At 38.3% G+C, this 26676-nt stretch overlaps 1 protein-coding gene across 1 annotated transcript; it reads left to right on the top strand.

Annotated features, from left to right (window-relative positions):
• The first annotated feature begins 5861 nt into the window (after positions 1–5861).
• exoc3l1 (exocyst complex component 3-like 1) lies at positions 5862–26318 on the top strand. The gene is made up of 14 exons (XM_041796778.1): positions 5862–6082; positions 14568–14743; positions 14907–15126; positions 16271–16483; positions 16715–17133; positions 17252–17322; positions 17988–18105; positions 18567–18692; positions 21197–21297; positions 21399–21509; positions 22116–22386; positions 22699–22854; positions 23091–23224; positions 24486–26318. Exons 1-14 carry the CDS (start codon positions 6040–6042, stop codon positions 24670–24672), a joined length of 2346 nt encoding a protein of 781 aa, XP_041652712.1. The 5' UTR covers positions 5862–6039; the 3' UTR covers positions 24673–26318.
• The last annotated feature ends 358 nt before the right edge of the window (positions 26319–26676 follow it).

Below are 26676 nucleotides of genomic sequence, written 5' to 3'. Positions count from 1 at the left end.
ATTTCAACGATATGTGGCTTGCATTGTCTGCTTTGCTCCATGTTTTGCAGACAGTGCTGAGAGTGTTGAAAACTGGAGTCAGAGAACATTGCAACAGTATAATGACACTGTTACTGAGTGTATTCTTTGTTTTCTGTGCTGTATGGGACAAAAAAATGCCATTTCCTATTGTTTAACACAGTGGTTCTCTACCTTTTCGGCCTGCAACCCCCAAAATAAAGGTGCCAGAGACCGGGAACACCCACTGTACCTGAAGGTGGTTGAATAGCCATGCACATTCAAGAATAGTCATGCGCAGATAAGGCTGCCCAAGAGAGGAGATAATTGGAGAGCTTTCTGGGACCCAGCCAAAATAGGGGCTCATGGATGTCAGCAAAATCATGATCCATTGTAAAGTTAAGCTGGGATATCCATATCTTATATTTAACCTGTATAATAACCCCTTATCTAATATCTTTTTTTATTCATTTGTGCTGTAGCCCTCTTAAAAATGTAAATCGCTTTTCTAAAAAACAAGAGATGGAAAATGTGGTGAAATGGGATTTTAAATGAGCAGAAGACATGGCAAGAATAAGTTGCAAAAAAATTAGTTAAAGTGGCAAAAAACCGGCACTGTAACAAAGTGGTTACAGGGGATAACAAGGTGGCTGAAATAGGTTAAAAGTGGCAAAAATAGGTGGAAAAGTTGGTGAAATGGGATTTAAAAGTAGGAAAGTGGTTCAAACTGGCAAAAAAGGGCTACCTGAGGCAGAAATGGGTGTTAAAGGGGGTTAATAGAAGTAATAATGGGTCAACAGAAGGGGCAAAAATAGGCTGAAAAAAGGTGGTTGAAAGGATTTGAAATGGACAAAAATGAGTTTAGAGTGGCGTAAGTGTGTTAAAATTGGCAAAAATTGATGGGAAAAAGTGATGAAAATTGGTTAAACTGTGGCAAAAGTGGGTTACATGAAGCAAATAACAGTAACAAAACTACCTGGGGGAAAAAATCATTTAAAAATTTTTAAGGCATTTGGTGACCCCCAAAGGGATCCCGACCCAAAGGTTGAGAATCACTGGTTAAACAGGTGTTCAACCAAGATCATTACAACTTGCAAAGTTATCAATATGGCTCTAAATATTACTTATTAAGGTTTTGCTTACCCCTTAGACATTTCCGGTCTGATAGAAAGCATGTTTGAGTTACTCAGAAGAATAGATTCAAAGGTTTTAGTTATTCCTCATTGCTCCTATACTTCACTCTTCGTATGTTTATACACTGAATTTCACCCGTGGTACCATATATCTGCTATACATGCTGAACCTTGAGAGAGTTTTGCAGGAAGGCGGCTCAGGTCAGGAATGCCATACAGGAAGTGGTCTAGAATTAGACTTCCTCTTCGTCCCATAGCTCCTCTGGGTGGAGCCGCCACTGGGTGTTGTGGAGCTCAAGGTGATGACAAATATGAGAGGAGGGGAACACTTGATTCTGCCTTCAGGACACAAATACAGCTGTGTTGAATCAGCCAACGCCAGCTGTTACTACACTCTTATCCTCAGGGTGCTTGGGTTGAATTTTAATGGAGGTCTTTTTATTCAGTGTAATACAAATATTACAGTGGCTTCTGTACCTTGAATATTACGTAGCTTCTTCACCTTAAACCTCAACAAATCAATCAATTTTGCTTTATCCTACTCCTCTTTGTGTCTTTTTATGCAAAGTAAAAATGATAATCTAATGGATGCCGCACAGGAAGGGACAGTCCCCTCAACATCTGGGGCCCAGGATTAACCACAGTAGTTTTTATTTAAATGATACCAGTAGTTTTTGAAATATTTTGCAGTGCATCAAATATTGAATAACTGATGGACAACCACTCTCAGGGTACAAAAATATATATATTTTTTTCATTTATGTGGCCTCTTGGGTTCATCTTAACTCTGATTTCCTCCTGCAGGACAGCTGTACATGCAAATCAGATTATTAGATCTACAGCAGAGGGAGAGACTGAGCAAGCAGGAGGAAACTTAACTGCAGAGAGTGTTGCTGTCGGTGTTTCAGGACTAGAGAACAGCAGGTCAGTGGCCTTGTTGTCCACAGTGATGTGGCCCACCCTGCAGGAATACATTCTGCATAACATCCTGGTGTGTTATCCTCTTCTCTGTTCCTTATAAGGCTCCAGGGAAAACTGTTCCTGTGTGGCCAACATGCAATATGTGATACTGAGATGCATAGCCTTGTTAGACAGAAACAATACCTGCCTGGAAATCCTGACATCTTTGAAAACATTTTTTTCACTTTGTCACTAAAGCGAGTAAAGGGCCATGTAAAATGTATCATAGATGATCTGAAAGGGGTACGGAGAAGCCTTTTTTCCATTTCTTATATTCATACTGGTGTATGGAGCCTTTCCACGGAATTGTGTTGAACTTCAAGTTTCTGTTTTTTTTTTTTTTTTTATATATTTCCATAAAATGATAAGGTAAATGTAAGTGTTGCATATCTTACACTGAAACACTTATTTTTATACTTAAACTTGAATAGGACCTTGTTTCTCAAAATTCTCAAAGTCAGTGCATGAACATTTTAAAATGACATAGTGCCGGATTGAGAGATGATGATCCACTCATCCCTTTCACCTAGTATGTATTTTCTGGCTGCAGTCGACAGGCCATTTGGCACACTCCTCTCTGAGTTTTGAAGAGGTCCGGGAAGCTCAGAGGCATAAACAGGGCAGTGGAGCCGAGATCCTTGACTGACTGCAAATAAACAAACTTCCTCAGTGGTAGTAGTCAGTGCTGGTCAAACAGCTGCAGAGGATCAGTGGAGGGTCAACAACATGACCTTTTTTTTTTTTTGTTTCCGTGGGACAAAAACAACACATATTGTTCTGGAGGAACAATAGAGCCACTAGTTTTACCTAGCTGCTATTTAAAAGTTGTTGGCTCACTAATGAAGAATAAAAACAAATGAATTCTTCTACCTGAAAATATCCTTCCCCTGATCAGTAAAACCCATGGACTCCATTAGTTCTTGGCTCCTTTGTTTTTCTGGCTAATGACTTATGCATTATACATGGATTCTTCCTGTGTATGTTACTTAAATTGGTTTCCTTGAATGAGTCAAGGAGACTCAAACTCCCAAGAGGTTTTTGAGGAACACTAGGTCCATTTAACTCCTTCTACCCTCCAGCCTCTGTCCTTTAATACCTTTAGTACGTGAACATGATGATACTTTATTTATGATGTGTTTGACTTTTGAGTCAACACTGTGACTCAAGTTTAAAGTATTTAGATCAAGACATGTAAAGCATGCTGCTTTTATGAAAATAAATACTTAGCTTGTCCTTGGTGAGAGTTTTGACCCTTGGAAAAATCCAGACCAGATGTGCCTTTTCGTCTGAGTTCTCAACTAAGCTAACCAGCATTAGTGTGATCTGCTGTGCACACATTGTAATGCCATTAAACCTCTTATACAGGGTTGGTAAACAGCGGCCCAGGGACCACACGTGCCCCACCCGCCACTAAATGTGGGCCTCAAGTCATTTTAAAATTTTATTGTGCTTGCATTTGCAATGCATTTGACAGAAAAATGGTAAAATTATACTTTAGAAAGATGTACGTATTCTGACCATTGCATCAAAAATAGGTTATTTAGCTGTAATTCTTTGTTAAGCTGATCAGTTAGGCATAACCATCCACATCAGAGTTTAGTGAAAATAAATTCTAATGACATCTATGTACTTATTCCTTCTTAAAGGATATATTACAGGTGCATCTCAAAAAATCAGAATATCATGAAAAAGTTCCTTTTTTCCAGTCATTTGAATAAAAAATGATACTTCCACATTTTCTACATTCATCTCAAAAAATATTCGAAATATTTTAAATCTATTTGTGTTGATTACTATGGGTCACAAAAATCAAAAATCACTATCTCAAAATATATGAATTATGGCACAAAACACCAGTCAAAGAAAGATTTATAATAAGTTTACCATCTTCATGTTCATTTATGCACTCAGTAATTGGTTGAAGCTCCTTTTGCAAGTGCATCAATCAGTCCGTGGCACTGCTGGGTTGTTATGAAGCTCAGGTTGAGCTTCAGCTCGTCTCTATTGTTGAGTCTTGTGTCTCTCATCTTCCTCTTGACATAAGCGTTGAGAGACTTAACGAGGTTTAGGTCAGACCAGTTGGCTGACTGATCAAACACAGCAATACCATAGTCAGCAAACCAGTGTCTGGTAGTTTTGGCTTCACCGTGGCCAGGTGCCAAGTCCTGCTGGAAAAGGAAATCAGTGGCTCCATAAAGTTTCTCAGCAGATGGAAGCATGAAGGTCTCTTAAATCTCCTGGTAGATGGCTGACAGTGTTGACTCTGGATTTGATGAAGCACAGAGGACCAACACCTGCAGATGACATAATAACCCAGACCATCACTGACTGTGGAAACTGAAACCACTGGACTTCAAGCACCTAGGATTCTGTGCCCCTCAGATCTTCCTTGAGACTTTGGGACCTTGATTTTCAAATGAAATTCAAAATTTTCTTTGATTTGAAAACAGGGCTTTAGACCTTTGAGCAGTGATCCAGTTATTTTTCTCCTTAGCCCAGGTGACACTGCTGACGCTGTCTGTGGTTCAGGACTGGGAGACAATAGGAGCACATTAGTCCATTTCCTGGACTCGTCTGTGTGGTGGCTCTTGATCCTCTTACTCCAGCCTCAGTCTACTCCTTGTGAAGCTCCCCTAAGTTCTTGAATATGCTTTGTTTGACAATCCTGTTACTTGTGTACCTTCTCTTAACACACGTTTCCCTTCTAGTCATCTTTCTATGAATATGCTTTTATACAGCCTCTGAGAACAGCCTGCTCTTTCAGCAATGATCTTCAGTGGCTTACCCTCACTGAGAAGGGTGTCAATAATTGTCTTCTGAACATTGGTCAAGTCAGCAGTCTTCCCCATGATTGTGGTTGTATGCAGTGGTGTAGTGGTGTGTGCAGAAGTGGGTATACCCTTTATTTCAAAGTATATACTCTATGGTGACAAAAGAACAAGTGAGTATACTCTGTATACCTGCGTCTACCCTGCACTGCACCACTGGTTGTGTGTATTGAACTGAACTGAGTATTCTAATATTTTGAGATAGGGGATTTTTGATTTTTATAAACTATAAGCTGTAATCATCACCATTAAAACATAAAAAGAATATATGGATAGTTCTGAATATACACTTTTTCATGATAGTCATTTTTTTAGATGCACCTGTATATACCTAGCTGTAATTGTCTGATTAAGAGTGTCCTACAATTTTTTAATCAATTTGTCCCTTTGGCAGTGAAAATAAAATGAATGTGGCCCTCTTTGGAAACAAAGTTTCTTATCCTTATTCTAAAAAGACTCTTAGCAATAATAAAAGTAGGAGCATTCTCCAAAATATTGCACAATTTCTCAACAAATCTCCTGTATTCCCAGTGAGAACACATCAAAGTTACATTTTGAATGCCAGTTTTTGAAATCCTGATTCAATTACTGGCTTTTCCCTGAGCTTTTAACTGCATCACATGGACTTAATGAGAAGGTGGAGTTAGCACAGTTGTCATGGAGATTGTTCTGCTGATGACCATGATGAGCACAGTGTTACTGAAGACTGAGGAAATAGAAAGCTGGATTTAATAATCTCTTAATTTCATGTTCTGAACGGGTCCTTGAATGCAGCCTGCTTCCTTATACCCTCCCTATTCCTGCCCCTTTCTCCCCTCACCCTCCCTTCTCTCCAGTATTATTCTCTTCCCCCTCCACCCCCCTCGCCTCGCTCCCTCCCTTTCCTGCCGGCCTCTCAGCAGAGGATGTGTCTGGGAGAGAGAGTGTGCATGAGGGTGAAAGAGGAAAGCCGTCAGTAGAATGGATATGTGCCCTCTCTCCTCCACCCTTTCTTCTCCTTCTCCTTCTCCTCCGTCTCATCTCCGTCTGTCTTCCCCGCTCTTTGGCAGTGTTGCACCCTGTGTACCCTCAGCGCTGGCCCTCGGGGACAAGGAGACTCTGCGGCTGAAAACTGACCTTCAATGTCAGCAGGGGATCAGAAGAGTGTTGGTGACAAACCAGAAGGTAACAGAACGCACATACTGAGCACACATGCACAGACGCACACTGTTTGGCTGTTGACAACACTGCTAAAAGGCCAACACCCACATTTTCTAAAGCCTCTAAAAAGAGACTAAACAAAGTGCTTCATGCTTACATAGTTGCTAACATAAATGAATGAACTCTTGAATCTTTCCAGTATTTAGTCAAGAGTGATGTATGGATTTTGGAGTCAGTCTGGCTTGTGATTACTTATTGAATATGTGCCAGCCTTAATTTGATGACAGGTCCTCCCTGATCACAGAGGCTGTATTCCTGCATTTTTCTTGATACAAAACAAAGAATACTGAAATTTGCTTTAAGAACCCTAAAAAGTTTATCATTGTGTTTCAAGTTCAAGTTTAGAAACCCCAAATACAGTCTTAGATAGGCAAAATTATACATTTTAGGATAAGGTGCCACAGAGTTTAAGATGTTCACTTTTTATTTTTTTAGCCTGACTTTAAGGAATTATAAGAAATTAACAACTAAAATGTCATGATAACTAGGCATCTGTTGAAGGAAGATCATGTGAAATTACTAATGTTGACCACTATTAAATAAGCCTTGTGTTGAAAAATTCTCAGCTTTTCCCTCTACTATATCTGCTGCATCTTACTTCACAAGGTATGCAAATGCAAGATAATGACAGTGCAATAGTGGGTCAAGAAAAGTGGCTGGGATGTTTTTTCTCCAGAAAGGTTGCTGTAATATGTATAGAGTTTATCTTTGAGGTAGAGTGGAAATATTAGCAAAATCTAAAGAGAATCCCTGAAAACATGTTAGTTACCTTACCCTTAAACTTTTGACCTCCAAAATCTAATCAGTTCACTTTTGAGTCTCTCAAAGAGTTTTGAGATGTTGCATTCACAAGAATGACCTTGATGGCGCTGATACATGTGTGCATGTATGGACGGGGAGAAAACTTTTTCTAAAAAGGTTAAAACAACTTTAATGAACTACATATGGTCTGCAGATGAAGGCGTGTTAATTTGCTGCATCACACAACTGAACTACAGAGCTTGTGGAACATAGTGGAATTGCATCCACTCACCTACATTTGCAGTGGGCAAATATTTGGTAGATGAACAATAATAATCTGGTAATTTAAATTTGCGTCTTCCCAATGGTCCAATCAGATGTCTTCTCTGCTGGGAACAGCCAACAATTATCCTGCTTCCCATGCAAGAACTGCCAAGTTTAAGTTCATAAATATTACAAGCAGAAATAGTATTTGTAAGTCATATACATTCATAAAAACCTGTAGCACTTAAGTCCCACTGCTTCATCAGTGGCATGTGAATGTGTATGGATGTGTGTGGATGGGATTAACCAATGCTTATTGCCAATTCTCCATAGCAACCTCTGTCATCAGTGTGTGAATGCAGAGTGAAAGGGTGTGAATGGGTAGATGTGACCTGCAGTGTAAAATTGATGTGAGTTGTCAGATGTCTAGAAAAGAGCTATACAAGCTCAAATCCATTTACAATTCAGTTCATTTAGTCAGTGGCAGTAGATATATGTTAACACACCAGAGCTGGAGCACAGACTAACTGCATGCCATGGTTGCATTATTTTAAAAGCACAGTCGTGCTGCACAATCTGGTAATGATGTGCGATTATTATCTTACAGGACAACATTGTGATTTGCAATTGCGTTTACAATATAACACTTTAATAGTATCATGACTTTACTTACTTAATAATCAATGATAATGAAGAGAATAATTATTGCTCTGAAGTGTATACTTCCCTACTCAGATTATACAAATATTAAGTAGCAGAAAAAATACCAACAAGAAGGTTTCTACAGTGTTCTACTGCTTTCAAATAACTTAATATTTTCCAATAGATAGAAGTTTTTGTTAGTGCTTATATGCAAACATACTAAATCTGAATACTTGGACAGCTAATGAGCACAATTCAACAAACTGCAAAAAGTTATTTTTCCCAGTTCAAATTAGGGACACATGATTTTGCCAGCATGATATCGATATCAGCAGATATTTGCTCAAAAAGTGAATTATCAATATCAGCAAATATGAACATTTCTGCTAATCTTTACTACCCCAAAAGGCAACAACAGCACAATCACAGTTTAAAATCGCAGTTTAAGTTCCAGTGTTTGAAATAAATAATAAATATAATAATAATAAATAATAAAATACCTTATTTTAACAGCCTGTGCACATGATTAATTTAGCTGCAAAGATGAACACTTTATCATGGAGCTAATGGGGGATTACTCACTTATAGAACAAGCCTCATGTGGCCACTGTAGGAACTGCATGTTTTGGTGCTTCTGTGTTGGCTTTATTTCTAAGGTCTGGAGGTTTCCTTGTAGTTGTAAATTAAGGTGTGAAGCAATTTGGATGCTGCCCTAAAGATGCTGACTCTCTACACTAAAAAAAGATGAGTTGTGTTCAATGCATAGGCTTGAGTTTCAGTCTCTATCTGTCATGTGTCATCTAGCCTAGAGGATCTGGATTCCATACCATTACACCATCACAGCAGCAATATAGAGCTATAAACAGTGAGAAGCTGCTGTATTGTCCTCCGTGGAGTGATGTTTATCACCATGCTGTTGCAGCAGCAGAAGCTTACATAACCCTCATCACTCTCCTGAATGTGAGCTCTATGGTTTGATTGTTTTGCAGAGTTGCTGATGATGACGCTTTAGGGCTTCAGGTCTAGGTTTGGTAGGCGATAACAGAGTGTCTCATGACCTCCTCTGAGAGAGAGAAAGCCGTGTTTGTGTAACTGAAACATCCAAATATCTAACCACACAGAGAGCTGTGAATGACTGTACTAAACAGGACCATCTTTTACACAAAGCCTGAACTTTTAGTGACACAAGCCTTCTATGTGATCTAATTTCTATAGTCATCCATGCCTAAAGCAACAAAAAGACTACATTTTGCTGGTGGCCCAACGCAGCACATTGCTGTCTGCCTGAGTCACTAACCACTTCATTATCCACTTAAGCCCAATTAAGATGTTAAACTCAAATGGAAGCATTGTCATGTGATGGTTGCACGTCTGTCTGACTAACAGGAGAGAAATGATAACCTGCTCATCTGACAGAGACTCACTTCTTCCTGCTATAAAAAGCAGCTTTCCATTAAGTTGCAGAGAAATGTTTGACTCAGACTGCACAGCATATCCTATTCCCTAAACATCAATAATGCTCTGCTCAGCATTCGCAATATGGTGTCTTTTTAAAGCCGATATGGTCAGAAGTGAAACACTAAAATGGAAAATATGAGAAAGCAGGGAGGTAAGGTGACTGTGAGAGCTCAACATACTGCAGTATTAAAAAGTGTATACATATACATCACAAAACTGAATAAAGATTACATCCTCATCCCTTTTACACAAGATGTAATTGTTACTATTTACCTGTGTTAACTGTTTTGGTTCTGTTGATGATCCTTGCTTCTGTTTTTGACATTTGGTTTTTGTTTTCTGTAACTGTCCAAGTTGTCTGTATTTCATTGCCTGCTTTGATTGTGTTGTCTGTATTAGGGGTCGACCAATGATGGTTTTTAAGGGCCAATGCTGATACCATTTACCAGTAGTTCACGAGACTGATTGATATATTATTTATGGATCTTACATGTGTTTATGAAGACATACAAAATGTCTTATTTAAACAGTGCTGGTCTGCAAAAAACAGGCTTTCTATCAGATGACTGTCCATGTTAACTTACAGATTTATAGGCTAATCACAGATGATTCTCTCTGTCTCCCTCGTCTTATCACCTTTTCATTGATAAATCCGTTAACAAAGTGTGCAAAGCAAACTAGTTTTTTGTTCCTTTGCAACTTTGTATCTATGGCCTGTCCTGTTTACTTTAGTTACTGATCAACGTTTACATTCCCTGTACTAGGAACATTATGGGATTGGGATGACTATTCCAGTTATTAGTCAAGCCTTAAGGCATTGCTAGGGGAAAGGAATTGTTGCTTTAGTAAAACTTTCTATTTTAATTGTAAAACGTATTAAATGATAAATTAGTGGTTTTATTAATTCGTTTCTCTGGCAAGTGACCATGGTATTAACCCTTTTCAATGGGCTCATCTGTACTTGGAAAATTTGTTGCAATGGAATATGATAAAAAAATGTTGTGTTGCCTACATTTAATGCATTTTGTTACAGGGTGTGCCATCAGATTTTGGGTGTGTTAGCAAATAGGTTATTAGGGGTATTTGTTTGTGGGGAGAAATTTGGTCATTTTGTAGTTTATTTGAATTTCAGTTGTATTGTTGGTAATTTGATGTTGACAAGTATTTGGTTGTTTTTAATTTTTAATTTTTAATTTTTGGTAGCGATGCACTCATGCGTTGTTTTTTCAGGATCAGAAATACTTCATTGATCCCCAGGGGTAATTTGAGTGTTACAATTGCTCCCACACAATATAAAATTTTCTGCCAATATTTACAGCCAATATTTTGGTAGTAGGCTACATGTCAGTAGCTTTTCCACATGAATTTGTGCAGTTGAAAGCAAAACTGATGGCTCTACCTCAGCTATAGTTTTTTCATCCTTATTTCTTGAACTTCAAAGTGTGTTGTGGGCAGTGTTGTGCCTGAACGAGTTCAAATGAGTGCGTTCAATGACTGCGCTCATATTTTTGGTGAACGATAAACTCCACTGTCGTGTTCAAATGCGTTAAAATGCTGCATTCAATGCATTCTTTTTGTTGTTGAATGGTAAATTATACCGTTCAATTTTCAATTCATGAACTAAGACGTGAGCGCAGTTCACTTCGGAAGCAAAGCGACTGCTCATTTTCTGAAGGGTACAGAGAATTTCAGAGGTCTTTGTTTTATGAAGGCTAAAGTGTGAAATCTGGTAGCCGAAGTTATTTACAGCAGCCGAGTCAGGTTTACGGCATAAGGAAGAGTATTGGGGCCACTGAAAAAAAAATTTTTGGGGACGAAATTTTTTTTTTCACTCGTGAGTAAAAAGTCAGAATTCTGAGATTAAAGTCAGAATTCTGAGAAAAAAGTCAGAATTCTGAGATTAAAGTCAGAATTCTGAGAAAAAAGTCAGTCAGAGATTAAACTCAGAATTCTGACTTTTTTCTCACAAGTGAAAAAAAAAATTCGTCTCAAATTTTTTTTTTCAGTGGCCCTAATACTCTTCTGTAATGGCATGCACCATGCGCCAGGTATTATTGCCAGGTATGGCTAATGTGGCTAACAGAGTAGCTTGTGACGTCGGCAGTAGATCATCCGGTATGACAGAAGGCAGAAACTATGAACATTTAAAAGACTTCAATGAGCAAAACACCACAGATCCCAATGGAAAAAAACGTTACGTTCTTGCGCAAATTATGCCCGCTGACTATGAAGAAACAAGTCCAAACCACTAAATATTAATGATGTGCAATATTTCATGTGCTTTATACCTCAAAGCTAGAGCTTCAAAGTTTTGCACCTTTTGTTTCAAAAATACAAAGGAAAGTATATATTTTTTAGAATGCTGTAAATTAAATTCTATTTTCTCAGAATCTTGAGAGATGGCAGCTTAAGTTTATCATGAGTAATTTGAAAATGTTAAGTATCTTTAGTTATAGCTACTAACAACTACCACTTAGTTTTAGGAGTTGTGGTTTTTTTCTGTTAAGAAAAGACAAAATGAACTTAATAGTAATAATTTTCCTTATGTAATGTGCACTTGAATGTTAAGTATAGAATTTCAGAGAGGTTTTACTAAAACTTTAGACTGCATTTTTTAATTAAAAAAAATATAAAAATTAAGTTTGATATTTTTAAGACATTATGTCTTGCATAAAGGTGATTGCTTTATTACTTAAGTATTCAAGGGCAATAAAAGTCAGCAAAATGCAGAGGCAAACTTGGTGAGATATTTACTCTGCATTATAATGTTTGTTTTCATTGAAGCTGTTAAACTATGCAGTCTTTTCGTTTATAGTAAATATTCTGTTTTTAAAAAAATCTGTTTTGAGTTGGCCTGCTATATGATTGTACTATAAGCTGCAAGTGTTTTAGGGTTTTTTAGCTTTAAAGTTTCACATGTAGGGCTGCAGTAATTGATTCTTTTTGTGATCAAGTGCTCTATCAATTCTTCTGTTGATTAATCAAGTAGATATAGACTACTGTATAAGTCTAGCATATTGCAGCCAGAAGACAAGAGAAAATGGGAAATGAGCTTGAACTAGTTCAATTTAAGGTGTGTGAACTGAGCTTGAACTAGTTCATTTTAATTGTGAACTTGCACATCACTGGTTGTAGGGACTGAAGTTTTAGGTCTGAACTACAGTTATAGTTTTATTTCTTGTTTTTCAGAAGAATGTGTTGTAAACATGTTATTTAAAGTGTTATTTCTGGATTGTCTTAGGGAATCATTATGCAGACGTACTTTTTAATTAGAAGAATTAATTAATTTCTTCTTTTTTATCCTGTTTTGCCTTTATTGATAGAGATAGGACAGTGGATAAAGCCAGAAACAGGTATGAGTGAGTGGGTAATGACATGCAGTAAAAGAGCCACAGGCCGTGTTTGAACCCTGGCTGTCCACGTACATGGGGCACGACCTAATCACTAGGCCCTCGGCACCCAAAGAGAATAAATAATAGATTATAATAGGTCAGTTCTAGTACAGGAGAGACTTGGTGTTTTTTTTACTAATAAACTAGTTGTGTATGTATCTGTACCTACATACATACATCTGTACCTAAGAAAAGCAGAGCCCCAGGACCCAAGAGAGAAGAAAAAGTGACACACTGCCGTCAAACATCAACATAGATTTTAACTTTTTCACTGATAAAACCCTAAAAAAGGCCTGTGCTTTTTTTTTTTAATCAAAAATCCTTTGTATGAGCTAAAAATAACTGCTTTATCATGGTTTTAGTTAATATTTGCACATCTAATTTTGGCAGCCTCAGAGCAGATAAAGCCTCGCGCCCCCCTAAGATCTTTGGTGCCCCCCTGGGGGGTCTCGGACCCCAGGTTGCGAAACAATCAGTTATGCGATATTGGCAAGAATGCAATATCCTAACCTTGCAAAGCAGATGGATACACCCTCAGTAGCTGCACACACGCAGCTTGCTAGTGGCTACGTCACGTGCTTTGTTGCTCTGATTGGCCTGTAGAGATGTGACAGACAGAATGTTCACCCAATCATGCTCCGAGGATTTTTCAAATCCTCTGCCTTTTCTCAAACCTTTCCTATTGGAGCTTTCCCAGATGGATGTGTGAAACACATCCATCTGGCGTGTCAGGTTAGCAATATCCTGCATCCCTAGATAAAAGCATAAGATAAATATGCAAAATGCCAAGTATCAATCTGATACCATCAAGAGGCTTAAAAGTAAGAGTTGTTTGCTGATAACTCAGTGATATTCTATAATAACTAACCACATTTGGCTGCAATAGAGTAGTAGTAAATACTTATTATCAATAAAGCATGTTAGCTAATTTATTTGTCATTTATAAACTGAGATATAAATGTTTGATCGATGTATTAGTAAAGCAGAAGTAACCTTCACTTGAACCCAAATCCTAAACGTACCCCTTTGTTGCTGGGGTGCAGATGGCCAAGCCGTTAGGTCACGCCCCATGTACACAGGCAGCCCAGTTTCCTTTTCCTAATGTCTCCCCCCAAATCTGTCATTCCTGTTTCTGACTTTATCTCCTGCATTCCTCTGTAAAAAAAAAAAAAAAAAAGGCAAAAAAAAAACAAAAAACAAACAAAAAAAAAAACCCAAATGTGCTACTAATGCTTTACCAATGCATCAAAAAAACATTTATATCTGTTCATAAATGACCTAAAAATGACTTAAAATCCTTTTTGAATGATGAGCTAAAGCTTGAGTGTTATTCTGATGCATGAATAAAACATTTACAGCAGTGTTATAGATGACATATTAATGAGTGAATAATGTTTTACAGCTTATGAGTTAAAAATGTCCTTATGCAGCAATAGGGCATTTATTGTTTTGTTTATTACTGAAGTTAGATGAAGTTAGTTAATATTTCTTTAGAGAGTTTTTATTAATCCTTTACTAATACTTAATAGTGTGTAGTTATAATACTGTGTTTTAAGAAACTGTATGTTTTTTTTTTGTTTTTTTTTTTAAAGTTTTATTTTGGGCTCTTTGTACCTTTATTGATAGAGGAGGACAGTGGATAGAACCGATAACAGGGACAAGAAAGTGGGGGAAGATACATGCAGGAAGTGCCACAGGCCACATTCGAACCCAGGCCGCCTGCGTACATCGAGCGCGCCTTAAACCACTAGGCCATCTGTGCTCCAACTGTATGGATTTTTTTTATGAGAACTATCCATTTTGAATAGCCTGGCTCAGAAAGTCAATCTGGGAGAACGTTCTTTGTTGTGTAGTGGGACAGGCACAGCCAAGAAAGGATGAGTTTTACCATTCTCAGACAGAAGGTTACCTCAGAATTGCTTCCTTCATGTTTGTTTTTTTCTTTCTATCAGACAGGGTGTCGGTGGCTGAGGTATGGCCAGAAGTGGCAAGGGCAGAGTGTTTGGCCCGCGGTGCTGCACTGAAGTGGGCTTCAGGTGTTTTCTGTCGGCCTGAGCATCTGGAGCGTCTGAGCCAGTACAGGAAGAGAGAGAGTCAGAGGACAGCCTCCATACACACCAGACTCAAGGTGAGATAATGTACACACATCTATCACATGCACAGTCAGGTGGCCTTAAAAATATTTAACAATTCTGTTTATTGGGGGTTGTCTGGATGGTCTAACCTCTACGCTTGAAGAGGGAAGTCAAGGTTGGAAAACCAGAGTAACCAGTGTGCCTCTTTATCTCCAGTCTATGGTCCAATCGTACCTAGAGGGCGTAGGTTGGGGTCTGGAGCAGCTCAGAGAGGCCAGGACAGGGCTGAAGGAGGTGTCGCATACTCTGAAGAAAGCAGGACTGGAGTCCAATGGAAACACAGACAGAGAGAAGTCTCTGGAGAGGCTGAGAGAAGTGTCCATCAATCACAGTCAGCTCCTCTCTGCCGTCAGCAACCTGCCACGACTTTACTCTGGTGAGATGATGCTTTGTGAGCACAAAGACCTGAAGTCAATCGTTCAGGGGGAATTCATCTTCCTTTTCAGACATCAGTAAAACAAATCTGCTATGAGGAAAGGTTGAGTTTTATGGTTTGCCAGAACTTTGTAACATTTTTGGCTCCTTAATTGTTCGATATTTTTTTTCCACAGAACATCCCACCATAAGCCATACTGTACATACAATAAATAAAATAGGAAATACACTGGTGAAACAATGTAGATCAAAATCTCTACTGTGGTAAATAGGACTTCTTTGGAATTTTAAGTTTTGAAATGTATTAATAATGCCTGGTTCTTTAATGAGGCAGTTGTTTGTTAAAAAAGAATGATGCAACAGCTATAACCTGATTCTTATTATGCCATATTTAGCCTGATTTTCTCTCACCTATACTAAATGAAGTCATACTTTATGAATACTTCAAGCAACAGTTTGTTTCATCAGCTATGGAAGACAGAAATATTGGTGCAAATCAGATGAAATAGGAAAAGACTTGTCAATTGAAGTCATGAGAAAATTGTTCTATAAACAAACTTGGGACACATTAAAGTTCTGTCAGTCAACAAAGATAAATCAGACTGAACATGTAGTAATTTTAGTGCATGGAGCATGAACAATTTGGTGGTTAATTTAAATAACAATTTAAACATATGACCCTGTTGGCAGCAGAACAGAGAACATTTCCTGCTTTATGTTCCTGCATGAACAAACAGCTACACTTGCTTTTAACATAATATAAGTTTTTTGTAAAATACTATAATATAGTGGCCATTTTTGTCTTGATAGTGGAATAAAAACAGTCTTCTTTGATGCCTGAAATTTCTACAGTAAAACTAGAATAGATTCTTCCTTCTTCTCAACTTATTTTCAAAGAAGAGACATTTCTTACTCCTCTTAGGTTTCTACTTTTAGTTTGTGGTGTACAATTAAAAAATACATGAACTTTTTTCACTTAAGTCTTTTATCTTACAAGTTTTAGAGTGAGGAAGAAAATTAACAGAGACTAATGATAATATTTTGAGTTGTTTTTTTCCTTTATGGTTTCAGTTTTTATTAAAATAAAAAATCAGGGTAAAAAACATTTCCCCCTAATTACCCCCTCCTCTTTCCTGCCCTCACAGTGCGTAGCATGGTGTTGGAGACAGAGCGCTTGGTGGAGTCCCGGCGGCTCCTTGAAGCCCACGCCCGGCTGACGGAACTGGAGCGCTGGCAGGATGACATCCTCTGGCAGCTTCACGGGGCTGGTGGGACAGCAGGAAGTGGGCTCAGCACAGAGGACAAGGAGCTGGTAGAGAAGTATTTCTCTGGTGTCGGGAAGCTAGTAGATGCTTTAGGTAAGGAGGTCGAGAAAACTTGGGGGCGTGTCTGTGTACTTATGGCACCTTATAGTAAGATTTGGGTTCATTTACAATTCAGATGACAATGATACACATCTTATTTTATAGATATCAGTAAAAATACTGAATGAATACTCACAAGAAGACTACACTAGTCAGTACTTGCATGTTTGTGTGTATAAGTGAAATCTGCTGTCTCTATTCTCATCATCCACTTTGTGGCTGCAGGTAAGGAGCTGTGGGCGGTGGTGAGCAGTGCTCTGGCTCTGGCTAGACAAAACCCAACACCATTTGTATCAGCTGTGAGGATAGTGGAGCGAGAGGAGGCTCTGGACCAAGCTCTACTGGAGGAACGAGGGAGTAGTAGAGGCAACACACGGCCCCTTCCTCCAGGGAGACCTCGCTGCTGGAGAGCATGCTTCTTCCAGGTACTAGAGGAAGCCGTTTCTGCACGGTTTCGTAGTGTTTCATACCTGCACACTCGAGGTCCAGGTCTGGCAGGCCACCTCTCTGCGCTCCAGCATGGTATCATGGCCGACCTCACTACTGTACGACACCTGCTGGAGCACTGCGTCCCCTCACACTATGAGCTGACAGGAGCCTATCTGAGGGCCAGCCATCGCTGTTTACACGCTCATCTTGCACAGGTCAGTGAGAGGAAAACAGCTAAACCACATGTATCTCCCTGAAACTTTTTTTAAACAGATGCCAGAAAATATAGATCAGCAGTTCCCTGTACACATCTAAGTGATTCTTGTGGCCTAGGTTAGCAGCTGGGACCTGGAGAGTGGGGAAATCTTTGCTGTGCTTAATTGGGTGCTTCATATTTACAACAGGTAAGCTTCATCTACTGTATTCATTGTGGTTTTCCCCCTGTCTTTTTGTGTGCTTTGTTGAATTCATTTTAACTGGAAACCCAAATAATAAGATCAAACAAAGCAAGATAAAAAATAAAGTTAAGACAAAGTTCAAGAACAAAGACACAGATATCAAGGAAAGAAAGGGAAAGCAAAGGGAAGATTTAAATGATGAGAACAGCAGATACAGTAGATATCTAGAAAACACAGAAATTAAACTAACAAAAGCAATATCTAATAAAATTGGCACTTAAGATGTGATTTTAAAGAACTCACTAACACTGATATTCCTAATGGTGTTGTTTCTGGACTTTATTTCTGACTATTTTCCTCTCTTTAAAGGTTTTAGTATTGTCTAATTTAAAGGTAATAAAATTGGAAGAATGGTCACTTCTTTGTTCTTCTGAAGATATTCCTCTGGGTCATATCACTAATGTCGTAACCCTTAAAGGAAAAACTTCAGATCTACATAAACCAACCTTGAACTACTAATAATTTTGGTTTGGTTTTATATTTTAGGTTGAAAACACAAGCACTCAACATAAATGTTACAAAGGCATACGTTTACCTCTTCTGTCCAGGCTAACACATAGTACCTGTTAGACATTATAAATGCTCAGGGTCTAACCATGTTGATTTGTCAGCCCTGACATGATGGGTCACCCAGAGCTAGTGGGCGAGATGCAGAAAGAAGAACTTGGACCTCTCATCTCTGCTGAGGGGTTGGAGCAGCTGCAGATCAAATATGTGCAGAGCGTTCGGGTGAGTAAACCACCAAAGAGGCTAAAATGTGATCTGCTGCCTTGCAACGATAGAATATTTAAGATAAGGAACCTATTTAGTTGAATAAAACAGCTGCAGGCTAGGAATCTGAGTTACAAAGACATTATGGATAGCGTCAAAAGTAGCTTGTTATGTTACTGCACTATGTGCTGAGACAAGTAACACTCTACAATACATTTGCATCAGCAAAATTCAAGAACCTTTAAATACTTGTTCCAAGGGTCTGTTGTTAAAACGGCACATACTCTGCAGCACATCTGCCTTTCAATGTGTGGACTGTACCTTCACTCTACAGCCCATTTTATGGCTCATAATCTGCAGCCTAATAACACCACTAACAGATGATAACAAACCTTTACAGCTCTCTAATATGCTCACAATCTGACAACAAACTAGGCAACTGACACTAAATGTGTGTGCCCATGATGTTGCTGTTACAGAAGAGTGTATCAGAGTGGATGCACAAAGCTCTTCAGGTGGAGCTTCAGGACTGGCAGAGAGACCAGGAGCCTGATACAGACCATGAAGGTTTCTACCAAACCAGCCTGCCCACTATCATCACACAGGTACAGATAACACTCATACAACACCATTGTAACACACAAAAAGTTCAAGGATGGAAAGTTATCAAAAAACTCAGTTATAAAAATCCTCAGCATAATTCTTATTCATCTTTAAATTCTTTGCAGTGAGAACTTTTAGCCCTGATTTACTAGGCAAGGGCTCAATCCAAAGCAACCCATAAGGGGGATAAAAGGGAGAGCTTTCTGGGGCCCGGCAAATCTGGGGGCCCATGGAGGTCAGCAAAATCATGGTCCACTGTGAAGTTAAGCTGTGATAACCATATTTTATTTTTAACTTGAATAATAAACACTCTATTTATTTATGCTGTATTATATGGCCTTTTTCAAAATGTAAACCTCTTTTTTAAACAAAATTACCTTTTTTGTTTGGTATTTTTGTCAGTGTGGATGGGCACACTGAACTAAACGATTAGGAAAGTAATATCAGATGTTAGGGCTAAGCCATGATGTGCACAAACATCAGGATGCCAGAGCTCAAATGGAAAAGAATTCATACTTTTGAAAACATGCACAATAAAAGGCAAAAAGTGGCATACAATGGGTTAAAGGAAGCAAAAGGCAAAAAGTGGAAAAGAATGATTTATTGTGGCAAAAATAGGTTGGGGGTGTTTAGCAGAACAAATGGGTTAAGAGTCGCTAAAAAAACAATGGAAAGGCAACAAAAATGGGTTCAAATTGGAAACAAGAAGTGGTAATAATGGGTTTAAAAGATGGTGAAATAGGTTAAAAAGTAGCACGAAAAATGATTTCAACACCAGAACCTAATAATAGTTTTTCACACTTATCAGCTCCAAAATGAGATAACTGTTAGCCAGGATGCTAGCACCAATGCTTAAACACACATACGTTGATACAGTTTCAATAAATCAAAACTGAGGAGGGCACATTCTCTGGGTTTTTAAGGGGCCAAGCCATTTCTGTGGCCAGGCCTGGCTCTATCTGGGGAATTTCCCATATGCCCCACAGATTTTTATTCATAATGTCTGTCAACACTACAGGGATCACATACTTTTCTATGGTACTAAGATGCTTTCCTATGTAAGGACAAAGGATGATACAAAACACAGGGGCTCATGATGAAACTGCCTTATTGTTTAGGTTTGTGTTTTGTGTGACTTGTTTTTTTTTGTATGGCTGGTTTAGATTCAATACAACATTTGTATTGCATGATCATTCAAAATCAGTACATAGTTCAAGAATCTTATAGGTAGGTGGAAATGTGTGGATGAAGATGTTTATGTTTGTAGGTATGTAGGTATGTTTTGCTTATATGTGTATAATTTGTTATGTGTATACACATATAACTACTCAGGGATTAGAATCTCTTAAAATGAAGTAATAGGGTAGGTATCTAAGATTTATGTGTATGTATACACTGTTGTGTGGATGTATAAATGCATTTACTTAGGTATTAAAATCTCTTAAAATTAAGTAATATGGTAGGTATACGTGCATGTGTATATATGTATATGCAGACATTGTTATGTTTTTGTATTTACTCAGGTTGCAAAATCTCTTAGAATGAAGTAATATGGAAGGTAGGGAGCAGGTTCAGATAAGCATTCAAGCTTCCACCTGTCCCTTCTCAAACATTGCTGGAGTTCTTTTTTTTTCTTTTTTTTTTTTTTTGTTCTTTTTGTTTGGTATGACAAGTGATATGATTTTCATTAAGCAATGAATTGTTGTATTTTTGTTGATTTTTTATGTTTGAGATAAATAAACATCAAATCAAATCAAATCAGAATTACTGATCATGGCAGTGAAGCCAAGCTACTCATGTGTTCTGTAAAGTAAATTACTGTAAATTACTGTTTTTCTCAATGGAGTATAGTAATGAAAAAGGGGACGTGCCATCTGTTTTTGGTATCTAGAGAACATCTAACTGTAAATTAAAATGTTTATTGGTGTAGGAATCATTTCCAGTTTGTTGAGTAACATTTTGAACAGTGGTTCTCAATTGATCTACCCTCAGGATTCACCACTTCCTTCACTACTTTGATAAGAAATCAAAACCTAACTTTCCAAAATATTTTTAACTTGGCTGTGTCAGTCAGCTGGAACAATGTTACTGGTTTTATATATAGTAGGTGAAACTTCAGGATCCAAAATATGTTAAACACCGTGCCTTAAAACAACCTGAATTTCCCTTTAATTTGTGAATGGTGTCTTTGGCATTGTTAGAGTGCTTTCAGAATGCTTTGCTCTCATTTTATGTGCAGCAATCAAAATAGAAACTTCAGTGTAAGTAGGCAAAATGTTTCCACAAGGTTTTTATTATGTTATTTTGTCTTAACTCCTTTAAAATGAATTATCCACAAGCTTCCTGTTTGCTTCCATTTTGAAACCAATTTGCAGTACTGTAGTCCATTTCCAGCTTTCTAACACTTTAACTTTGGAGCATTTGTTGTGTGGTGTTATCTGAAAGAATGGTTTGAATCAAAATGTGTAATGCATGTCAAATTGTTCTGTTTATTTGTTTGACTTAGATGCTGGAGGAGAATGCTCGGGTCGCTCTCATGATTGGAGAATCCTTACGGGATCAGACCATACAGATGGGACTGTATGAGATGGAGAACCTCCTCAACAGGTGTATGGCCATGCAGCTATTTTATTTTCATGCTATTGAACATGTTAGCTTTGGGTACAACCCTTTCCTTTTTTGTTAACCTCTGTTCCTTCCTGTAACAGGTTTCGAGAAGCTCTGGTGGATTTTGGGAAGGAGCATCGTAGGAATCCAAGTAGCAACAAATTCTACCTCCATTACCTGCTGGCCTCCATCAGCAACTGCATCATCCTAAAGTGAGATGTCAGCCATGTGGTGAAACCACAGACAGCTAAAGCTTTACAGCTCTAGACAGAAAATGTTTGGATTCTGAAATATATGTCATGTTGTCATCATTGTGCACTTATTTTTCAGCAGTATGGGTATGCAGAGGTGGACTAAAAGCCACATCTTTTTATTAGTAATTTAAAGGTTTGATATAATTATGTAAAGGGAAAACTTGGACAGAGACAAAAAGAGGAACAAACAAAAAACAAGAAAATAAAATGAATTTATAGCTTTAATAGCAGTAATAAAGGTAAATGTTTGTGTGGTGTTAGCAGTAACAATATTGGATATTTCCCCTAGTATTCCTACTTAAGATAAAACTATATATACCTTGGTTATTTTAAGATCATGTGGCATTGCCCCACTTCTGTGGCCAAAGATATTTATCATGTCACATGTGGTTGATAAAGAAAGGGGGCAGTTAACTGCTTCCTTTAGTTTTACTGCCTACAGTGAGGTTAGCATTTGCTCTACTAGAGCAGCTCTAATAATCTACTTATCGATAGAAAACCTTAAATAAAAACTAACAAATATAGTCTTAATAACAGTCTCAATGTTCCTTGTGTTTGATGTAGACAGTCCACAGAGAGCCTGCGGCAGCAGCAGTCATCCCGTTCAGTGGGCCAATTCTCCCGGACTCCTCCCAACCCTTTGTTGGCCCTGGACCGGGCAGTGAGACGGGCGTGTCGCCTGGTGATGGATCAGCTCCTGCTGGACCTTCAGCCTCTCCTCACAGGCCTGCTAACCCGACCCTGGCTGGTCCAGGGCAACCCTGTCCCCAAACTATGTCACATCCTGGAGCGTCACCTAGAGCTGTACAGCCGTGTTCGACCCCCCTGTAGACAGGTAACATGGAAGTCTAGTTATACAGAGATTTTATACTGACAGGATTTACAGATTGAAAAGACCAATTAGATAAAGTTTTACAAGTTTATCCCATGCTCACTTTGCTGTCATTTAAGGATGATGGATGGAAAGGAAGAATGTGTCAAAAACAGTTTAAATTTAATTTAGATTTTTGTCTTGGCTACCTCCAATTAGTCAGCCTCATACTAACATAAAGGTAAATGAATATTAGCAATCAATGCATATTTACCAAATAAAATCAATATAATCATTCCATTTAATTGTTATTATTTGATGTTCGTGTGTGAACAGCGCCTACAGGAAGAGGCCCAGTGGCTGATGGTGGTGGAGTATGTCAGGGCTCTGATGCAGAAAAGATTGGTGTGTCGAAGCGCAGACGAGAGGAAGCAGGTCGCACATCAGATGGTCCAGGATGAGCAGCAGTTCAGAGAGATCTTTCACGGCCTGGTGAGGGGCTCCTTAAAAGGCTGCACTATGAGAGTTCTTACATTATCATACTTGGTTGGGTCACCCAGGTATATTGGCCAACTGTTTCATTTTTTGATTTGTATTACCATCTGTGCATATAAGGCAGACATCCACTGGATGTCTAGAAAACATTAGCTACCACAGCTTAATTCAGATATGTTCATATGTATTCTATCTTTCATATTTGTCATTGTCAGAAGTGTTTTTCTTTTCAGGATGGAGAAGGGTCAGTACCTGAAGTGAATCCTCTGGCTTTACTCCCCATCCTGGCTGATTTTGTGCGACTGAAAGACCCCAGTATGCTGACTCTGGAAGTGTCAGGACTTGCAGCCAAATACCCTGACATCAGGTAATTTAACCTCACCTGCTTTTTGGCCCTGCCCTCTAATATCCATATTAATAGCCAAAGGGTACCCATTAATAACAAAAATATTCTGCAATTTTAATTGTGAAGGCAAAAGTGTAATTTAAAGGTACACTATATGGACAAAAGTATTTTTCCACACCTTTTAATTACTGAATTCAGGTGTTTCTATCAGACCCATTTCCACAGATGTATAAAATGAAGCACCCAGCCATGCAGTCTCCTTTTGCAAACATTTGTGATATAAACGAGTCTTTCTGTAGAGCTCAATGACTTCAAGCGTGGTACTGTGATGGATGCCACCTTTGCACTAAGAGGGTTTGTGAAACTGAATCCCCGATATTCCACAGTTAGCAATAAGTGATATTACTAGAAAATGGAAGCATTTAGGAACAACAACTCAGTCATAAAACAGTAGACGGCTGAAAACCACAGAGTGGGGTGAATTACTGCTAAGGCAAATGGTGCTTAAAAGTCACCAACACTATGATTCCAAAGCTTCCATTGAGTTCCAAACTTCTACTGGCATTAATGTAAGCACAAAAAACTGTGTGTCCATGGCCGAGCAACTGCATGCAGGCCTCACATCCCCAAGTCCAATGCCAAACATTGGGCAGACTGATGTAAAACACACCAACGCTGAACTGTGGAGCAGTGGAAATGTGTTCTGTGGAATCACGCTTCTCTGTTTGGCAGTCAGATGGGTTAATCTGGGTTTGGTGGATGCTGGGAGAACGTTACCAGCCTCATATTGTACAAACTGTGAAGATGGTGAAGGAGGGGTAATGGTATGGGGCTGTTTTTCAGGGCTTAGGCTAGGCCCCTTATCTCCAATGAAGGGCATTCTTAATGCTTCAGCATTCTAAGACATTTTGGACAATGCTATGCTTCCAACTTTGTGGCAACAGTGCACAAAGCAAGGACTATAAAGACATGGTTTGATGAGTTCAGTAGAAGAACTTGGCTGGCCCGCACAGAGCCCTGACCTCAACCCCATTGAGCACCTTTGGGATGAACTGGTAAGGAGATTGCGAGCAAGGCCTTATCGTCCAACATCAGTGCCATATTAAAGTACATACAAAGTACATTTGACTACAGTGTCATTACAGTCTCTCTTGGAGAAATGTTTCAGGTGGCCAAATACTTTTGTCCATATAGCATACCATGTAGCATATAATTTTGCCAACTTGACTTCATCTTGCTTTTTTCTGACCAGGCCAGTGACTGTGCTTTTCTGTTCCCTCAGTGAAGAGCATGTGTGTGTACTGCTGGACATTCGTGGTGACGTATCCAGGGACGTCAGAGGGGCTGTACTGGAACAGCTGGAGCAGAGCGCCCCCCCTCTGCCAGCAGGATACCGGCCCATCTTCACTGACATTCTGGTGCCTCCCTCCACCATGGCCTTTTGTCTGCCCACTGCCAAGTGTACATGAACTCTGTGGCCTGAACTCTCAATTTCACATTAAATTCTAGTCTGAGGGATAATAGCACTAAGAGCCTGCAGCACATCATTACTCTACAAAAGGACCAAAGGAAAACATGATGGAGATCTAAGTCCCAAGTTTTCTGAAGGAACCTCTGTGTGTTTATGTAACAGCTCATTATTCATCCAGGAATATTATGTGTTGCATACTGAGATCTACCTAATTCCTGCTTCACATTATACCTTTGTTTGCTTCAGAAGTATCATCAATTCTTCATTCTTAAACAGAAATGTGCAGGATCATCAGTGGGTTCTGTGAGGCTAAATCACTGTTTTTGTCCATGGAGTCTGCTGCCTGTCATGAGTATGATGAACAAGCATTTTCTGGTCAATAGAATTATCTGGTTCTTTATCACCAAGGTCAACATCTATTGATCCTTTCTCTTGTACTGTCAGACACTTAGAAAAATAGTTTTAGCTGGTTATCTACAACAACAGCCAGCTTAAGTGCATGCACTGTGATTACCATTTATGACTGGGGATCACATTGCAGCTCTTTTTCAGCTGTCGGCTAAAGCAATATCATGTACCAGTTCAAAAACTTTTCATACCCATTAGTCAGTAAGACCCTAAATTAGATGAAAAATGGATTCTGGTTTAAAATCCAGGAATTTTCCTTTTACAGTATCTATTATTTGAGAGTAGAGTCTCACTGTTAATTTTCTTCGAAAATTCAAGCTAGAGACTCACTGATCCACTTCTAAGTGCAATATGTAGAATGTAAACAGTTTGTTCAACATAAATCAGAAATCCTCTAAGATACGGCCTCAGTGAACTGCACTCAGCATTGCCTATGAGGACCTACCCAACCAGTGCATAATGACATTAAGCAGATAATGTGACTTTAGAGGATTAATGTACTGCTTACATGTTATATATGTATTTGACAGTTCTATGTGCTGAACAAATGTGTCAGACACAAAATTACATTTATGGTATATAGGGGGTAGAAACAAAATCTAAAAAAACAAAGTATCTCTTGAATATGTGACCTGACACTTATTTAAAATCCATCACTCAACACAGTACATATTTAGCTTTCAGAATCCTAAGTACTAAACAACAATTAAAAGCACATTTTCCTACAGCCTGTGAGATATTCAAGTTTTTTAATTCAAGAAATTGACTTCTTTATTTCTAGCCAGAAAATCAACTTCTGCATGAAAATAACATTTTCATTTCATGCTTATTTTAAGATTTGATTTTGAAAACTAAATCGAAATAAACCTTATTTTCAACAGTATTCATAGAATAATTAAAGGATTGCCACAACTTAGAAAAGTATTTCTGTTGTCAGCTAGGACTCCTGGACTGTAAACAACTATCAGATGACAATTAGGCTGCTTTTTAATAAAATCACATTTTATTAACTTGTCTTTGTATTTCTTATCTTGCTTTTTGGCTGACATTGAGTATTTTGATTTTTTAAAAAACATATTTATTGTATTTATGTTCTTGATTCCGTTTCCTTTTGAAAAAGTGTGTTTTTTTCTGATTTTTATTTTCAAGAAATTTTCCAAGCTCTTGGTCTGGAGCCTCTAACGCACATTTTAAACTGTGATGATTCATGACAAAATAAATGTTTTTTAAAGTTGACTTATCTTTATCTGTCATCCTTTACTTACTGTTAGGAGCTTTATTTCTTTTAAATTTCTCTCTGTTACAAAGGATAACAGGTAAAGGTTTTTTATTACTTTTTCCTGGAGCTTCATTCCAATGGCTATACTCTCTTCATATAGGTGAAAATGTTATAAAATAAAATCTTTCACTGTTATAATTATTTAAATTTGTTGTGATTTTTTTTCTTTTGTTGTTCATGCTGTTCCTAATTTATTCATTCTGTCGTCAAATATGTTTAACAGCTTGACAATACAATAAAGGTTAATTTGAAAATATGCAACAGTTTTCTAAAGTAACTAAAAAATATATAATTATACATAAAACGTGTTAGATA

This window comes from Cheilinus undulatus, linkage group 9, assembly GCF_018320785.1.
Source record: "Cheilinus undulatus linkage group 9, ASM1832078v1, whole genome shotgun sequence".
In the NCBI taxonomy this organism is placed as follows: domain Eukaryota; kingdom Metazoa; phylum Chordata; class Actinopteri; order Labriformes; family Labridae; genus Cheilinus; species Cheilinus undulatus.
Note: the sequence above shows the minus strand (reverse complement) of the source record. Positions and strands in the feature narration are given on the sequence as shown.